Raw genomic sequence first — 20,719 nt, 5'->3', positions numbered from 1 at the left:
GAAGTATAACTCAAAAGCTTTAAATTTAATAATGAAATTATACTCTACAAAATTGAATACAATTTGGTCCAGCGAGTTGTGGAAGATAGAATGTCGAGTTTTAGTTTTTTTTTTTTGGTTTAGTTTTCTTTGTGGTCCTTATTGTGCTTAGATCAACTTTTTACAAGACATGTAGTTTTAGACTAAGCAAAAAAAGATGAAGACTTTTTTGTTTACAATTTTCTATTCCTTTTTCTATAGGGAATTTTGAGAAAACAAAAAATTAACAAAAGTATCTGCAAAAACTTTTTCCTGAACTTAGAACCTTGAAAATGAAACATTCAGAAATGATTAAAATGTTTCAAAGAATATTAAAGTGATTTTTAGTAAGAATTCTAACTTAGTTCTTGAAAATTCATGAATTGACTAAGGCCTAATAAAACCGCACTGCTGCACACATTTTAATGATTTATACAAGCTGAAGACATAGTCATAGTCATATAATTGGTCAATTGTTGAGCTGAATGGTTTGCTCTCTTCTATTTTCAGGGTGGCTAGCGAACCGGGAAAACCGGGAAAACCGGGAAAAACTTTGGAATTTCATCACGTCACCGGGAAACCGGGAAAAAAACGGGAATTTCGGCACCTCACCGGGAAAATTGACATTTTTGACATTTTTTCAATAAGTTTCAAAAATGTTTTTAAAATTATTTCAAAATTTAAGAGTATTTTTGAGAGTTTCGATATAGATTCATCTCATAAACGCTTATTTTCGTCCATTAGTAAAATAAGCGTTTATGTTATCACTTTTTTAACTAATTGCGGCGAAATATGAGTTATCTCACTTTTTCGCTCTCCGCAAGTGTACTACACTTACAAGCATAACTCACGACAAAACTAAACACAAAACTGAACTTTTTTCTCTCTTAAAGAAGTTTCGAACTTAACCAGGTTCTCTTTTATAGAGGGTCAGCAACATACCAAATGAATGAAAGTGATCTAGAAATTCAACTATTCAATATGTATTTAATAAAAATTCACCTGACACCAGTTCGAAGTTTTCTGAGTAAGTTTCAATATGGTACAAAAGTGTTATTTTCTCTAATTTCCTTGGTCTAGTCAGGAAAACGACTATAGCTTATGGAGGTATTACACTCTCACTTGAAGAGGTTTTGTGTTTTGCTAATCTTGAGACTTGTTGTTTTCTCTCACTATAGAGGTTCCAGGTTCGGCTGTACCACACGCTCCTTTATTTTAACTCAAAATTAAGTACGACCGATGTTCAAAACATAGTTCTATTCTATGAACTTAAAGTTAAGTACTCTTTTTCCTCCTTGCGATGGTTCAAAACGGAATTCGAACTGCGAACTCTAAATTGATCCTTTTTTTCCTTCGGCGAGGGATCAAAGCTGAGTTCTACCTTATGAACTAAAAATTGAACTCTCTTTGTTGGACTGAAAACACTTAGCGAGTTCAGTTCGAACCGGAACAGAAACCAACGAACATGTCGCAAAATTTTGTCGTATCGGAACAATTACCGGAAGACTATGAAGGAACTTCATAACGGAATGCATGCTCACCGTGTCAGCTTAAAATTCTTTCCGTCATTGTTATCATACGGTGAGCGGCTTGGAATGTCCGAAAACTTCCGGATGTTGTTTACTTCCCGTAGGAAGTAACATCCGGAAGTTTTCTTTTACCGGGAGTGTCAAAACTTTCCACCGCTCCGTAATTGTACCGGACACAGCAAAAAATTTCTAAAAGTATACGCAATCTAAAATACGAGTGATCTACTTTTTAACCAGTGTAATTCAAAACTGATGTAATTTTACACTCTTTTTGATCTATTTTTGAATCGTTGGTATAAACTTAATTTTGTATGATGTATGTTTACACGCCCTGATCTAAAAATATATCTCAATATAAAATTACATCGAAAACAATGTAAAACACGACAGGTCCATTGTTTTCCTTTTTTTCGCGGCATAAATTGTTCTGTTTTTATCCGAGATGGTGGTTTATTGTGCGAAAAGAAAAAAAAATCGCTTCCGCAGTTAATTTAGTATTAAAACCGAACCAAATTCTTTCAGAATTGAATTAAAAAATGGTAGATTATAGTTATAGACGAAATGAAAAAAAAAATGGAACTTCAAATTCTCTTTCGATTGCAGAAATTGCTGTTTTATAAATGGATCAAAAGCCGAATCAATGTTGAATGTTTCTAATGTTTAGGGGATTCCGATTACTATGCTGTTCCGGGAGGATTCAAGAATGCAATGTGCCGGAACAGCAACATCCGGGTACAAGAAATTTTAATCTTCCTTTAATTCCCTGAATAAAAGCTACCCTCGAAAAAAAGGATAAATTCGAGTTCGGCTGCCGAACTTAGTATTGAGTATGCCTATCAGAACTTAGTTTTGCTATTGCCCAGTTGAACTCAAAGTTGAGGGCTGCCATCGAAGTGCTGTTTTGAACCAAAACTACTTAATTTTGAGTTTAAAAAAAGGAGCGTGCAGTTTTAGTTTCGACGTAAAATTATTCAGTTTCCGATATACATATTTCATAAAATTATTTTATGCAAAAAGCAAATAATTTGGCAGCGTGAGACGTTTTCAAGCAGAGTAACACCTCTTTTTCATCAGAAAAAAAATTGATTTTTCAATGTTGTTGTTGTTGTGTATTTCGTTTGAATTGGTCTGAGGAAGGAAGCATTACACCGCAAGTGTTAAGTTTTTAATTCATTCTACGTTAAGCTGTTGCTTAAAGTTTCCGAAATATAAGGCCTTAACCCTGAAAAAAAATATCTTACACTCAAACAATAAAACCTCAGCCCTGTTTTATAACGGTTTCTATATTTCCATGTATATTTAGTTTAAATGACTATTACCACAGAGAACCAGAGTTCGGGCTGGAGCCCCAACCGTGTGTAAAAATACCAACCGTGATTTCAAGATAAACGACGCCATTTTTGCAACTTAGCTAAGAGCCACCAGATGTCGTTACCGGTACTTTTATTTTCTCCATTTTTTCTACACGCTCAGACGATAGTACCTTCAACGAGTGAAAAATGCGCTCAAAGGCAAATTTATTTTCAGTCACTCAATCGGGTATTAAAATAATTTTATGGTTTTCCAGTTTTTGGCCTGTGTTTGTTTTTGTCTACATGAAATTCACTACATCAAGACTAAATTGATTTTTTTTTATAATTTAGAATAAATTTAGATGATGAACACAAGTTTAAAAATTCGTTCAGTATTCTTTTTTCTTTCACGAAATGGTTTATTCGGTAGGATTGGTGAAAAATTGGCGCATGGTGTTATCGGATATCTGTAATAAGTATAATAGAAGGGGGGAATACTTGAAGAATTTATAAAATTTTGATATCGAGTTGCTTTTAAATGCCTTTTGCTATTCCCTTAAATTCTTCGAATTCTTAGGTGTCCGGGTGACCTCCATGCAATTACTTGGCTCTGTCTAAGAGGCCAAAATCAATATTAAGAAGCTATTCCAATTTTCAAATATTTTCGGAAGTAAGTACTGAAGTTTTATCCTGGCATAAATGACGCGATGTTTACATGCTAGAATTTCGCAATGTTCGAACGAAGATGATACTTTCGATTTATTAGATTTGAAATGCTTATAATGGTATCATAAATTAATCTTAGATGAACTTTCTCTTCAATCAACTAAATAATGTTTGTTTTTTTTTCTCAAACAAAATCAGTTGCTCTATACAAAACGAGTACCAAATGAGGTAACATTACCAAAAGAAAAAGATTTCGCTTAAAGAGCATATACTTCCTGCTGCAAATTTCATTATGTTACTTTTTCTACACCCCAAAAAAAGAAAACTAGCTGAACTCTGTTTTGGTGCGACCTGGAAGTAAATTTTGGGTTATTTATGTTCTGAGTGTTCTCAACTGTTGACAAAAAAATTCGACAACAACAGCTGAGTCACTTAGCTAAGAGCCACTAGATGGTGCTGTTTTTAGGCCAATTTTAACGGTTTTAAAATGGCCGACGATTCAAATTCTTACACACGGATTCGACACATATTTGTTCGGGGCCCGTTCTCTGGTTCTCTGTGCTATTACTACAGTTATTCATTGTTTTGTTTAAAAAAATTTTTTTTTTCAAAAACATGTCTTTGGATTTGTACAATATATTTTTTCTATTTAAAAAAAACTAAATATTTTCCTGCCATCTAATAATTTTAAGTTTTGTAAGACAAATTGATTTAATAGTATGTTTCTTTTCAGCCAATATAAATTTTCTAGAATTTCTATAGAGTTCTAGAAAAAAAATATAATTTATTAAGAAATATGTTAACAATAATATTTCTAAATAAATTATAATTTTTTTTTTCTAGAACTCTATAGAAATTCATGAAAATTTATATTGGCTGAAAAGAACTACATTATAGTTTCAAGATCATTTTAACCGGACTTTTTTTTTGAAAAATTGTTGAAATTGTGGAGCAAAACAACGAATAGATGCCCAGTTCGTTAGATTTGTTTTTAAAAAAAATCATGAAAACCTGTAAATTTGAAACGAAAAGACTGCTTGTTACAAGACATCGAAGTGTTTGCCACGATTTCTAATCGGTTAACAAGTTTTTGGATACAATTATTAAAAATTTGAAGCCTTTTATATTGATTTTTTTTATTCGCCATGATTTTATATCAAAAACGAGTATAATAAATATCGGAAAAATCATCATTTATAACCGGGAAAAAACCTGGAAAAAACCGGGAAAAACTTTGGAATTTCAAAACGAAAAATCGCTAGCAACCCTGTATTTTTTTTTGCACCACGATATGTGCACTTTTTTTTCTGTGATTTTTTTTGTAAGAATGATGTCTATTTTTTACTGAATGAATTTAAAATCTGATGAGCATTTTCCAAGTTTTGGATGCTTTTTGAAAAATCAGATCCAAAAGTAATACAGAACTTCAAAAAATAATAAATTTTAATGATAAAATAAACCAAAATTTTCAAAACTAATCGGAATGATGGTTTCGAATCAATACTATTTCCGGTAAGTCATTGAGGATTTTTTCAAATTGATGTTCCTTATTCTGAACTAAAAACTTGCTTGGAAATAAATACTAAGCAGTCAAGTTTTTAAATTTGAATTCAATATTTCCGAAACACTAGAAAAAGAATGCGAATCGAAATTAGCTCCGGACATAACAATTAATGCACAGAAAAAGAATACATAAAATATAACACCATAAAAAAATGTGATTTCTCAAATGAATGTCAGATCAGGTTGAAAATTAACCATGATTAAAAATAGTTAGAAAAATGATAATGATTGTAATTAATTACCTAGTCATATTATTTTACATTTCTTTTTTCATTTTCAATTGAAGGATTGTTTTAAAATTCAGCTTAGTATCTTGAAATTGAAAAAAAAATGGGCACGATTTTAAATGTGAATACTTCGAATCATTTTTCGAGCTTTCTGAAGATAAATTAAAAATCATGATCGATTAAAAAACATGATTGGATGTGATGAAAAAAATTCTAACTCTGAATATTTTGTCGCTTTCAATTGGAATGTTGAGTCCTGGAAAGGACAGAAGTGGAAACTAGGTTTATTTATTAGAAATTTAGTGTCAAAAACTTCCAACAAGATTATTAAAAAATTAAAAAGAATTAAAAACAAAGGCAAATTTATAAAAAATATTTCATAAAAATTTAAAAGCTTGATTTTAAAATTCGGTTAATTTTTTTGAAAATTAAAACAAAATGTGACCATGGAAAAGATTAGTTTTTAAACATTTTAGAGTATTTTATTTTTCAATAAACTCGTCAAACCATTTCAAAACATATTAATTGAATGAAATTAATAACTCAGAGGAACTGCATTTTGTTGCCTATGATTGATTTGGTAGAAATCTACGCTAAAGAAATAATCTTATTCTGAATTTGTTCACTATACCGATTTTATTCAATTAGGCTTTAGCCTTGTGTCATTTATCAAAACGATTTTGAATGTGATGTTGAGCATATAGAAGAACAAGAAACACAAAATAAAATTCAGACTGAAATTGATTTCATGAAGAATATTTCATATCATTACGTTTTTTTTTTCTAAACCAAAATTATTATTAATAAAGTAGAGGATACTAGGTTTTGGATTTTGTTTTTCTAATTCTGATGACCATCGTGAGTCACGATACTAGGTTCCAATAAATTTTGAAAATAAGAGTCACTCTAGTGTACAGTGATTGTTTTCCTTCAATGGCGACCGTAAAAATAACTTCACCAAATTTAAAGCGGTTGCATAAACCTTATAATGTAACTCAGATACAACACTTCAGTTTTTTGTTATTCAAATTCTAAGAAAAAAAAATCCGGAAAAACATGCATCTGAAAAAAGACTGTAGATCAGTTAAGGAATTCTTAAAAAAAAAATTCAATTAGTTTCCGGGAAAGCTTAAGTAAGAACTTTACGTTGCACATAAGGATATGTTTTTTTGACAACTAAAAATGTAAAAAAGTGGTGTAAAAACCGTACTTTTCAATCAATGAATCGTCAAAATTGTTTTAGTCACACCAGATAAATTTTGAGAAGATGATTGGAAAATAACTTGGCACATGTTTGCCTTTCTAGATCGTCCAAGTATGAACAACAGAATTTTTGACGAATTTTCACAGGTAGCTGTTTTTCGAACCTTTTGTCAATTTGTCATTTCTCAGATTTTTTAAGACTTAAATTCAACATTGCACTGGATTTTAAGCATATTAACGCAACATTTCCCTAATAACTTTGCGTTCACCAGAAAGGTTATTTCATACCGAATCTAGTGGTGTCATTACATTAGCGCTGCATTTACATTACAAGGTTTCCAAAACTATAAATTTTGTAAAAATCGGTTAAGAAACATGAGAAATATAGCGGTTTTAAGCAAGGAGCGTCAAATTGACACTAAAGATCTGATTTGAGATTTTTCCTAGGCATTCGGGTGCATCCATAAAAAAGCAATGATGCAAAATTTAAGATTTCAAGAATTCATTAAGGGTCCTGAAGATTTTTTTTATTTGGATGCACCCGAATAAAGTTACAAGACGCGAAACTACCAATATTGTCAAATTGACACTCAAGAGTGGATTAGAGTTAATAATAGATAGAGTTAATAATAGAAACTTTAAAATATGTTAAGATCATTAACACTGTAAACAACTGAATCCAATTGCAAGCATTATGTAGGAAATGTTAATTTCAAAAGCTGCAATAAATACCCATAACATTTTTTTTCGCCTTCAAAGCTATTGAAGAATTATGTGTCAAAGTTTCCCCGATAGCTGCATGTAACTTGTAAAATAAATTTGCCAAAACAGCTTTAGTGCAGAAAACTTTTCGAACGTCCATGAGCTGCCATGCCAGTCAAACAACACTGAACCGAAGAAAGCGCATGCAAAAAGGTTCCGCCAAACCGCCAAACAGTTTCGCTTCTAAAAATATTGACCAACCAAAGGAAAGCAACAACAAACGAGCAGAAGACGAAGAAGATGAGCTTGTGATTTAATAACCCTGGAACATGCAAGAGTCGCGCAAACATTCAACGGAGAGGAAGGAAGTTGCCCCAAACCCCAACAAATTTCCCCACTGCCTCCTTGCTTTTAGATGTTCACTAGCAACGGAGCTCTAGGAATCACTTGGCAATGTTACGAGTATACGCATAAACTTGATTCCGGTAGATATGCATCAACTTACTGGAAAAAATACAACCGTACAGATCCAGTTCCTACCAGAGATTGGCAGAACGCCCAAGAAAAACGCAATGGTGTTTTCGAAAACTGGGATTGAATGTCTCATACTGTGAGCTTACCAATTAAGTTTTCTTGCAAGTAATGGAAAGGTAAAACCTCCGAAATGAACATAATTTCACTGGACATTGATACCTATGTTAGTTATTATTATGTTCACTCGTGGATTAAAATTTAAGCCCAGAAAGTACCTATTATGAGTATAACAATTCGATTCCCAATAAAACCGGGTAAGTTTTGGCATAAGAAGATTTATGCATCGTTATTGATCCGCACGATAATAAAATTTAGCTGAAAGGACCAGCATGAATGGAGGAAAACTTTTCTTCTTCTCAATGATAAGGTGTGCTTCCACTGAAGCCACTAATCTGCAAAGTATTAAAAGTGAGCCTAATAATCATCCAGCCCTAACCGCTCAGGTTAAGCAGAACTGAAACTTGGAAAAGTCCAACATCTTCAATCAGTTCACCACACTCATCATCATCATTACCATCATTGAACACTTCACCGATTTTGAGACCACCAGAAGACCACCGTTATCAATTTCTAGAGCGTGTCAGAAGGAAACCGCAAGTAGCAGCAGCTTCGTTAAAAATCGAGCCAAATCCGCAAGCTTACCATCTGCCTTAATAGTTACGCTGCTTCGCTAGGTTATACATTATGGGCGCGATCACTTTGCGCCTTTTTTAGCTTCTCCAGGCGTACACTTCCTTCTCACAAGCTCTGGAGTAGATTGGTAGTGAAACTTTTCTAATATTTTACAACTGGGTAGGTAGGACCGTACCTGCCACCTACCTTGTTGTTGTGCTTTAATAAGCAGAAGGTACGTACTGGTAGAGAAGAGAAAAATATCAGCATCACCTTTAATGGCCGCTTGTGATGAAAGATTGATAGGTGGATAGCGGTTATTGCTATGCGGCACTGATTCAACACACCCTTGGCTTGACCCGTTTGCAAACAAAGTTGTAGCTTTCTAGAAGCCGATTTTATCGTCGACAAAAACCGTCGAAACAAAAACCGTCAAAACAAAACCTACGTAGGTATGTATATAAAATTATACAAAATTTTAGAGACTGAGACCCATGTAACTATAGAATGAGTCGATTTGAAGTCATTTTTGAATTTCTCAAACCCTGGGGTATAAAAAGGTTCGTTTTGGCTCAAAACTCATTCATGATTTTTTGAAGATTTTTTAAGTAACGTTCACAAGAGTAAATTTGAACTTTTGGGTTTGTATGAAAAAAATGAATATTTTGTACTGAACAATCAACATCATTTTTATTTCTTCTGTGCCTATTTTGTGCCTAATTAGAAAATCTCTATAGGAATTTTTTCACTGAACAATTTTGTCGAAGACCGTAACTTCGTATCTTATAAGAAAAAATACAATTTACTTTAGGAAAAATGGTTGGTTGAGTATATATAGGATATCAAAAACATATGCAATTCATGCTTTCATGCATCAACAAGCTTTCAAAAAAAATTATCCATTACAAGATTCTGAACTCTAGCGAGAATCGACGGACAAAATTCAAAAGCGCCACCATCAAATGCTGGGGCAGAAATGCAACTATTCAGTATAAACACGCTAAGGAAAAAAATCAATTTATATTACACGGTCGGAAATAACTTGCAGCTTGAGGGTTCATTTGCACAACTAATACACTGAGATTTGTTTTAACGTGGTCTTGGCTCTTCAGAACTAACACGGTTTTTCGGTATCAGAACGTTTTTCCTTAAGAAATTTTCTGGAATTGGCAATAAAAATCCTACAATATCAAAATTGAGTGAAAAGGCCTCACGATTAGAAGTTGAAATATATTGTTAGACGCTATATTGAAACCCAAGATGGCGGGTTACGCTTTACTTTTAAATTCTGCTAATGACTAAAAATCACATGAAATCCCTACAATATGCATATTGGGCAAGAGGGTTCACAGATAGAATTTGAATTTCTTTGTCAACAGGATAAACTAAGATATGGAAAGGTATAGTAAGGTGAAACAAGACAAAACTAGGTACGATTAAAACATGATAAATCAAATTCAAACTAGGTTAAAAAAGATAAAATATGATAAATAAAACAAAACAAGATAAAATTTATCTGCATCTGACTGAATTAAACTAAATTAAATTAAGACCTTGGGAAAAAATCTGTATTATAACCTTGTATTATAACTGTGAAATTTCTCTCCATTCAGAGTCTTCCGTTTTCGTTTCCTTCATTGCCTTCTCTCACTCAAAAAGCTCTCTTGACTGACAGCGTTTACAATTTTCTTTTCGTTTGGCCTACGGTCACAGTCACTTCGAGGACATGACTGTGAGCTTCGATGCAAATTCAGTCATTCTGATTTTGAATGAATGGAATCCGTTTGAGAATAGTTGAACGCTGTTGCCGGGGCAAAGCTATTAAATTAATAGCGGCTAAGCGGTAAACGTTAGAAACTTGATGTCATTGAGATAATTTATTTACGCAACAAGATCTTTCATATTCTATTTAAAAATAAATGATTGATTCACATAGAAGGGAGATAAAAATATTTTTAAAAATACTTTAAGTATACACCTGATTCATTTAACAGATCTGCTGAAAAATAAGGACATCACAGAAATCGAATGAAAAAACAGAAAAAGTTAAAAGCAATAAAAAAATAAAATGATAATTTTTAGTTCATGTTAATCCTCTAGAATCCAATTTTTTTTCGCTGAAAAATTTACAAAAGTTTAGTTTTATGATTACAAACAAGGTTTATTCTACGAAAAACTTTTAAGATGAGACAGAAATTTCGACAATTGCATATAACCACAGGAGTAAAAGAAATTCACTTCCAGTACTTTTAAGATTGTAGTTTCTATAAACTTCAAGCAATTTTTCCTAAATTTAGAAATATATAAAGCCTGGCCCATAGTTATATTTTAAGTAGTTTTTGTTGAAATTTTTCAACAAATAACTGAGATATTTCAACTTATACTAAAAGTAGATACTGTACATATTTTTCAAGTTGTTGTCAGACTTTTCCAACCCCATCTTTAAGCGAGGTTCATGTTTCATCTCTCCTACCTAACTTAGGAATTTTTCTTCTGAGAAATCAATCCAGTATGGCGGCAACTCTATAACTTTAATGCCAATAATTTTTTAAGATCTTAAAACTCATTTACCAAGGATTTCTGAGATTCAAATTGATCATTTTTCGAAAAATAGGTCAATTTTTAGTTTTCTCATATTTTTAAACTTCTTCTTAGCTTCAGAAAATCAGTGTATTGATAAATAAATGTTCAAATTGATAAAACAACCAAATTTGTTGAACATTATAAAGACAAAAAGAATTTATATAAATTCAATGCCCCCAATCATTATTTCAAGAGTGTTTTTATTATTGGATTCAATTATTCAAGTTATCAGCTTTTTAATGATGTAAAAATGAAACATTAGATTGCATTAGTTTATTTGCATACATTCAATCACTATTGAGTTATTTATTGACTTTCTCTAGGTGCAAACGCCTCAGTTTGCAATTCATCTCATGAAAATTAATGTTTCGTGCGCCTACATCGTCTGAAAGCTAATAACTTTGATAAATGATTCATTTATCAAACTTCAAAGAAAACGTACGAACTCAGCCGAACTCAATAAGTTGATTGAAAATAGGCATTTTTAATTATAGAATTAAAGTTTTTTTAAATGCTTGAAATTTTGATATGTTTCATCCGATTTCAATGATGTCCGGAACAAAGTTTCTTAGAATTGCACGATCTTCATGAAACATCTTACGAATTCACAGAAAAATGCTGCAAAAGTTTTCAAAACAATTTTTAAATTTGCGTTTCACATATAGAAAATGTTGTCCAGGCTACAAATATTCTAAATAGAAAGAAGTTGCGACTAGTTTTTGATTTTTTTGTATTTTTTCGTAGTAAAACCCTTTCATTTTAGTGGGTTGTGCCAACGTGAGAACTTTTAACTACACAAATAACACACGACGTATTACAGGACACGACACTTAACGTTTTTACTAACGGAAAAAAGGAACTAAAATTTCCTTTTTGTCGACCGGTTTCGGGCTCGATGTTGCCGACCAGGTCGGACATCGTCCTGTAGATGGGCAACATCGAGCCCGAAACCGGTCGACAAAAAGGTAATTTTAGTTCCTTTTTTCCGTTAGTAAGAACGTTAAGTGTCGTGTCCTGTAATACGTCGTGTGTTATTTGTGTAGTAAAACCCTTTGTTTACATTTTCTTTCATACGACGTAATGAAAGCTCACGCGAGATTTAGTGTCTAAATTAACCCTTTAAAACAATATTTTTTTGCTTCCCTTCTAGATAAATTATTTATTAATATGTTTTTCAATAGAATATCCAAGTTTTTGTTGCGTAGATAAATTGTCTCGAAGACATCAAGTGTCTATCGTTTACCGTTTAGCCGCTACTAATATTGATCACTTTTTTCGGTACCTACATGCAAAGTAGCGTAAGCGAATATATGAATGGCTCACACATTCAAAGAGGATCCAATTGAATGATTTTTCAACGTTTGATCCTGTCACGACTTTGTGGAACGAATGAGTGTGAAACGAATGGTGAAACAGAAGAGAAGACATTCACAGTCGACAGAAAGCTCACTCTCTTCAAACGGAGATTATTTCATCGACTGCTGAAGAAGATGAAAGGGAGAGCTTTTTCCCTCACATTCAACCCGTTTTCTGTCAATAAAGGTGACTGTTTCGAGCACTGATTATAACATAAATCAGGATCCCAATCAAAATTAAAACCTGGACACATTATCAAAACTTTTAATCGCAATATCCTCAGCACTGCTCCTAGGAAGTTGGAATCAATGATCAAGCTCAACGAGATATCCAATACAAATAAGCTGTCTGTTTTAATCGAAGTTTCTGAATGCGAAAAACAAATTAGGCACTCAATTCAATTGAGTCAGTATATCAAAGTCAGGGTTGCTAGCGATTTTTCGTTTTGAAATTCCAAAGTTTTTCCCGGTTTTTTCCAGGTTTTTTCCCGGTTATAAATGATGATTTTTCCGATATTTATTATACTCGTTTTTGATATAAAATCATGGCGAATAAAAAAAATCAATATAAAAGGCTTCAAATTTTTAATAATTGTATCCAAAAACTTGTTAACCGATTAGAAATCGTGGCAAACACTTCGATGTCTTGTAACAAGCAGTCTTTTCGTTTCAAATTTACAGGTTTTCATGATTTTTTTTAAAAACAAATCTAACGAACTGGGCATCTATTCGTTGTTTTGCTCCACAATTTCAACAATTTTTCAAAAAAAAAGTCCGGTTAAAATGATCTTGAAACTATAATGTAGTTCTTTTCAGCCAATATAAATTTTCATGAATTTCTATAGAGTTCTAGAAAAAAAAAATTATAATTTATTTAGAAATATTATTGTTAACATATTTCTTAATAAATTATATTTTTTTTCTAGAACTCTATAGAAATTCTAGAAAATTTATATTGGCTGAAAAGAAACATACTATTAAATCAATTTGTCTTACAAAACTTAAAATTATTAGATGGCAGGAAAATATTTAGTTTTTTTTAAATAGAAAAAATATATTGTACAAATCCAAAGACATGTTTTTGAAAAAAAAAATTTTTTTAAACAAAACAATGAATAACTGTAGTAATAGTCATTTAAACTAAATATACATGGAAATATAGAAACCGTTATAAAACAGGGCTGAGGTTTTATTGTTTGAGTGTAAGATATTTTTTTTCAGGGTTAAGGCCTTATATTTCGGAAACTTTAAGCAACAGCTTAACGTAGAATGAATTAAAAACTTAACACTTGCGGTGTAATGCTTCCTTCCTCAGACCAATTCAAACGAAATACACAACAACAACAACATTGAAAAATCAATTTTTTTTCTGATGAAAAAGAGGTGTTACTCTGCTTGAAAACGTCTCACGCTGCCAAATTATTTGCTTTTTGCATAAAATAATTTTATGAAATATGTATATCGGAAACTGAATAATTTTACGTCGAAACTAAAACTGCACGCTCCTTTTTTTAAACTCAAAATTAAGTAGTTTTGGTTCAAAACAGCACTTCGATGGCAGCCCTCAACTTTGAGTTCAACTGGGCAATAGCAAAACTAAGTTCTGATAGGCATACTCAATACTAAGTTCGGCAGCCGAACTCGAATTTATCCTTTTTTTCGAGGGTAGCTTTTATTCAGGAAATTAAAGGAAGATTAAAATTTCTTGTACCCGGATGTTGCTGTTCCGGCACATTGCATTCTTGAATCCTCCCGGAACAGCATAGTAATCGGAATCCCCTAAACATTAGAAACATTCAACATTGATTCGGCTTTTGATCCATTTATAAAACAGCAATTTCTGCAATCGAAAGAGAATTTGAAGTTCCATTTTTTTTTTCATTTCGTCTATAACTATAATCTACCATTTTTTAATTCAATTCTGAAAGAATTTGGTTCGGTTTTAATACTAAATTAACTGCGGAAGCGATTTTTTTTTCTTTTCGCACAATAAACCACCATCTCGGATAAAAACAGAACAATTTATGCCGCGAAAAAAAGGAAAACAATGGATCTGTCGTGTTTTACATTGTTTTCGATGTAATTTTATATTGAGATATATTTTTAGATCAGGGCGTGTAAACATACATCATACAAAATTAAGTTTATACCAACGATTCAAAAATAGATCAAAAAGAGTGTAAAATTACATCAGTTTTGAATTACACTGGTTAAAAAGTAGATCACTCGTATTTTAGATTGCGTATACTTTTAGAAATTTTTTGCTGTGTCCGGTACAATTACGGAGCGGTGGAAAGTTTTGACACTCCCGGTAAAAGAAAACTTCCGGATGTTACTTCCTACGGGAAGTAAACAACATCCGGAAGTTTTCGGACATTCCAAGCCGCTCACCGTATAATAACAATGACGGAAAGAATTTTAAGCTGACACGGTGAGCATGCATTCCGTTATGAAGTTCCTTCATAGTCTTCCGGTAATTGTTCCGATACGACAAAATTTTGCGACATGTTCGTTGGTTTCTGTTCCGGTTCGAACTGAACTCGCTAAGTGTTTTCAGTCCAACAAAGAGAGTTCAATTTTTAGTTCATAAGGTAGAACTCAGCTTTGATCCCTCGCCGAAGGAAAAAAAGGATCAATTTAGAGTTCGCAGTTCGAATTCCGTTTTGAACCATCGCAAGGAGGAAAAAGAGTACTTAACTTTAAGTTCATAGAATAGAACTATGTTTTGAACATCGGTCGTACTTAATTTTGAGTTAAAATAAAGGAGCGTGTGGTACAGCCGAACCTGGAACCTCTATAGTGAGAGAAAACAACAAGTCTCAAGATTAGCAAAACACAAAACCTCTTCAAGTGAGAGTGTAATACCTCCATAAGCTATAGTCGTTTTCCTGACTAGACCAAGGAAATTAGAGAAAATAACACTTTTGTACCATATTGAAACTTACTCAGAAAACTTCGAACTGGTGTCAGGTGAATTTTTATTAAATACATATTGAATAGTTGAATTTCTAGATCACTTTCATTCATTTGGTATGTTGCTGACCCTCTATAAAAGAGAACCTGGTTAAGTTCGAAACTTCTTTAAGAGAGAAAAAAGTTCAGTTTTGTGTTTAGTTTTGTCGTGAGTTATGCTTGTAAGTGTAGTACACTTGCGGAGAGCGAAAAAGTGAGATAACTCATATTTCGCCGCAATTAGTTAAAAAAGTGATAACATAAACGCTTATTTTACTAATGGACGAAAATAAGCGTTTATGAGATGAATCTATATCGAAACTCTCAAAAATACTCTTAAATTTTGAAATAATTTTAAAAACATTTTTGAAACTTATTGAAAAAATGTCAAAAATGTCAATTTTCCCGGTGAGGTGCCGAAATTCCCGGTTTTTTCCCGGTTTCCCGGTGACGAGATGAAATTCCAAAGTTTTTCCCGGTTTTCCCGGTTTTCCCGGTTCGCTAGCCACCCTGCAAAGTGTATTCCGCAAATGTATTCCAAAATTGATTAAAAGCATATTAGAGTGAATTTTAAATCCCCCGGAACAAAGGGTACGAGTGAAAAATTCAACTATCGAGAAATGTTGACCTTTTCTGTCTGTAGATGGTGTTACGATTTGTTAAAAGAGTTGGCATTTATATGAAAAATGTTAAGAGATAGGTAGATATCTTTGAATCCATTATTTTTGCCTTCAAGTTCAACTTATAAGCGCGTTAGATATGAATAAGTCTAAATATTGTAACTTGACTGATTAAAAATATTCAACCATTTTGAGTTAGTTCACTGGGTTAAATGCAAATTTTGAAAAGGCAACGGATTTTTATTTACGCTTTACAGCCACAAGTCATGGCCTTGGTCTTGATCATGGAAACTTGTTAACTTGTTAATGTAATGATTTTTTTAAAAGAACACAAACACACACAGGATCTCAATGAAACTTGAGGTTTGCTCGAAGAGATTCCTTTTTCTTAACTCTAATCGTACAGCTTCCGAGGATATGATGGCTAGCATCTTACAAATGCTAAAACCACCAACCCACCGGAATTCAATCTCATGCTCGCTGGCTTAGAAGACTTAAAGGCTATCCTCTACGCCACGGGCTGCGGCTGCGAATTTAAATGTAGATATAAAATGAACGCTATGTTTTTTCTAGAAATACCTTTATAGTGGTCTCATTCAATAGCTGAACAGCCTTCTACCGAGTTTCGACAGTGGATCTCGAAAGTTTCGATAATAACTTAAATCGTGCGCTGGGTGCAATGCTATGTTATATATGCTTAATTCAATGCTGAATAAGCCTTCATAATTCTCGATAACTGGAGCATTCGATAAAAGTTCAGGTTTTCCGTTAAGAATTTAGTGATAAAAAAAATTGCTATCTGTGCATGGAAGAATCAACCACGAAAACAGTCTCTAGCATGGTGCAGGTATCAAAACTCAGAAAAAAAATTGGATTTCAAAATCTCCGGAATAAATAGAAAACAAACTTCAAAAGATCGAAAGATCGGATCGGAAATAACCGATTTAATCGATTTTTCCAAGGCTAAAGAATCGATCCTAAAATCGAAAATTTGAATTCAAAAGATCGATTCAAGATCGACCAATCCTAATGGAAAGGTATGAAAAATTCAAGAAGGCACAAACTACAGTTCAAATAACAAAAATGTACTTAAAGTTGCTAAGAAAAATAATCCTAGTACCTATATGTTATAGAGCATGTTTCAAGGTTTAGGTATTCATTCACCTGTAGGGGAAAGTCGGGTAAGACGGACATTTCCAAAATTTCGACAATTACAATGTTTGGCACGAATCTAATGATGGGAATATGTTCGTCTTACTGTATCACCACTTTCGAGATTCTTTGTTTATTTACATCAAGTAAAGTCTCACAATAGTAAACAAAACAAACAAAAACTTTGTTGATCCGTTATTTGATGTAATTTTCCCTCCTCTGAAAATAGTTCATAACTCGCAACATTTTCGAAAATTCAATCGTTTTTCAAAGTTGAAGTGTTTATTAAGCTTCTCTTTAACTATCTGAAGCAAAATCAGTAAATTTTGGTCAAAGAGCTTGAGCAACAGACTTTTAAAAAATATGATAAATTGAACAAAAAAATTAATATAATTGTTTTAATTTGATGCTAAACAACGACAATTTTTGAGCAAGTTTTATCAAAACGAACATAACAAATCATCATCAACTGCTTGACTTTTGAGTTGAAAGTATTGAAATCAAATGAATCTGAAATCTGAATCTGATTCTGAAATCTGAATCTGAACCTGAAATTTGAATCTGAAATCTAATTCTAAAATCTGAATCTGAAATCTGAATCTGAAATCTGAAATCTGAATCTGAAATCTGAATCTGAAATCTGAATCTGAAATTTGAATCTGAAATATGAATCTTAAACTAACATCTGAAATCTGAAATCTGAATCTGAAATCTGAATCTGAAATCTGAAATCTGAATCTGAAATCTGAATCTGAAATCTGAATCTGAAATCTGATTCTAAAATCTGAATCTGAAGTCTGATTCTGGAATCTGAATCTGAAATCTGAATCTGAAATCTGAATCTGAAATCTGAATCTGAAATCTGAATCTGAAATCTGAATCTGAAATCTGAATCTGAATCTGAAATCTGAATCTGAAATCTGAATCTGAAATCTGAATGTGAAATCCGAATCTGAAATCCGAATCTGAAATCTGAATCTGAAATCTGAATCTGAAATCTGAATCTGAAATCTGAATCTGAAATCTGAATCTGAAATCTGAATCTGAAATCTGAATCTGAAATCTGAATCTGAAATCTGAATCTGAAATCTGAATCTGAAATCTGAATCTGAAATCTGAATCTGAAATCTGAATCTGAAATCTGAATCTGAAATCTGAATCTGAAATCTGAATCTGAAATCTGAATCTGAAATCTGAATCTGAAATCCGAATCTGAAATCTGAATCTGAAATCTGATTCTAAAATCTGAATCTGAAGTCTGATTCTGGAATCTGATTCTGGAATCTGAATCTGAAATCTGAATCTGAAATCTGAATCTGAAATCTGAATCTGAAATCTGAATCTGAAATCTGAATCTGAAATCTGAATCTGAAATCTGAATCTGAAATCTGAATCTGAAATCTGAATCTGAAATCTGAATCTGAAATCTGAATCTGAAATCTGAATCTGAAATCTGAATCTGAAATCTGAATCTGAAATCTGAATCTGAAATCTGAATCTGAAATCTGAATCTGAAATCTGAATCTGAAATCTGAATCTGAAATCTGAATCTGAAATCTGAATCTGAAATCTGAATCTGAAATCTGAATCTGAAATCTGAATCTGAAATCTGAATCTGAAATCTGAATCTGAAATCTGAATCTGAAATCTGAATCTGAAATCTGAATCTGAAATCTGAATCTGAAATCTGAATCTGAAATCTGAATCTGAAATCTGAATGTGAAATCCGAATCTGAAATCCGAATCTGAAATCTGAATCTGAAATCTGAATCTGAAATCTGAATCTGAAATCTGAACCTGAAATCTGAATCTGAAATCTGAATCTGAAATCTGAATCTGAAATCTGAATCTGAAATCTGAATCTGAAATCTGAATCTGAAATCTGAATCTGAAATCTGAATCTGAAATCTGAATCTGAAATCTGAATCTGAAATCTGAATCTGAAATCTGAATCTGAAATCTGAATCTGAAATCTGAATCTGAAATCTGAATCTGAATCTGAAATCTGAATCTGAAATCTGAATCTGAAATCTGAATCTGAAATCTGAATCTGAAATCTGAATCTGAAATCTGAATCTGAAATCTGAATCTGAAATCTGAATCTGAAATCTGAATCTGAAATCTGAATCTGAAATCTGAAATCTGAATCTGAAATCTGAACCTGAAATCTGAATCTGAAATCTGAATCTGAAATCTGAATCTGAAATCTGAATCTGAAATCTGAATCTGAAATCTGAATCTGAATCTGAAATCTGAATCTGAAATCTGAATCTGAAATCTGAACCTGAATCTGAATTCTGAATCTGAATCTGGAAGCTGAATCTGAAATCTGAATCTGAAATCGGAATCGGAAATCTGTATCTGGTGTCAACTTGCAGTGTTGCAGTTGTTACTAAAGGAACAGAACTTTCACGGATAACGCCGTACAAATAATGAACGAAAATATTTTTGTTTTTTCGAGACCAACTAAAATCAATGCCAAAAATCACGGTCAATTAAAGTTATACATTTAAAAAAAACTAATTTTTAAAATTTATCTTACTCTATAATTTTTATGAATCTGACAAGTATTCAGCCTTTGAACTTACCTTTCGTCCTCCAACAGCGGCGTCACCAGGGACGCCCGCAATCGAACCACTTTCATGCTCTGTAGCGGGAACAACTTGCAGAACGGTCCCAGGAACTTTGGTTCGTAGCAAAAGTGCGGAAACAGTCGACAGTGGCGCCACAACCGGGTGTTATGCGTAAACAGATAGTTGTGAGTTCGACCAAAGTCCAGATAGCTCTCCATTTCCGTGTAATCACAGGTGAGCAGATGTTTTAGGTTATGTATCGCTATCCGACCGTTTGGCGGACCCCTGATTTGAACTATGTCAAAGTCCAGCAACGGTTCGTAATGATAATAGTTACCCGGTAGCGAGTTCAGGATGTCCCCGAGAAAGGTGGATCCCGACCGCCAGGTTGTGATTATAATACTTCGCACTGGTTGACCGCCAGTTTCCGGCGTAAGGTCCGACAGTTTGGAGGCTTCGTTGCCGTATAGCCCGTTGGGGTACTCGAACTCGGACATTTCGTCCGCTATCCGGGACCGCTGGTAGTTGAGGATGTCCTCGATCGAGATGGAGGAATTGTGAGGAGTTGGAAGTGGATGGTATCCATCGTCTACTGCGTTTGCACTGAATGATTTTGTGCTGAAAATGAATAGATAAAAATTATATGAATATAACAAAACTTGAGGATTAAATGAGTAAAAAAAATGGTTAATTTTATGAAAAAATTAATCACAGTAACTTATGTTTGTTACAAAATTTATCGGCCTTATCGGTGAAAAGTGATGCCCTTTTTAGAGAGAACATCTTAAGATTATAAAATATTATAGACGGATACAAAATTATTTAGAACAAATGAAAGATGATGAAAATGAGAGAGTAGAATTTATCAGAAGCATTATCATCACATACCTACCAAATTTTTGTTCGGCTCGAGTCCACTACTATGAAGTGGTAGATACAGAGAGAGTTGCATCTACCACCACACATTAGTAGGCCAAGAGTGGTTCGCCCCACAAGCGGAAACTAGCAGTGCAAATGAACAAAATGTATGTGATCGTTCAGATAAGCTCCCTTTAACTCAGAAACCGATCTCTTGATGTGTACCTTCTCTGTTTGTTATCATCGCGTTCGTTACAATCGGGGTTAGCATCGGTGGTAG

At 33.0% G+C, this 20,719-nt stretch overlaps 1 protein-coding gene across 3 annotated transcripts in view; it reads right to left on the bottom strand.

The window, feature by feature from the left end:
* The window catches only part of LOC129741848 (carbohydrate sulfotransferase 5), a 123,540-nt gene that overhangs the window by 62,886 nt on the left and 39,935 nt on the right, over positions 1 to 20,719 (bottom strand). For all 3 annotated transcript variants that reach the window (XM_055733650.1, XM_055733651.1, XM_055733652.1), the window contains exon 3: positions 19,597 to 20,199. In XM_055733650.1, the coding sequence (XP_055589625.1) occupies positions 19,597 to 20,199 (603 nt within the window). The remainder of the gene's footprint in view (positions 1 to 19,596; positions 20,200 to 20,719) is intronic.

Source organism: Uranotaenia lowii, chromosome 2 (assembly GCF_029784155.1).
Source record: "Uranotaenia lowii strain MFRU-FL chromosome 2, ASM2978415v1, whole genome shotgun sequence".
Classification (NCBI taxonomy): Eukaryota; Metazoa; Arthropoda; class Insecta; order Diptera; family Culicidae; genus Uranotaenia; species Uranotaenia lowii.
This window is presented reverse-complemented; position numbering and strand designations above follow the sequence as displayed.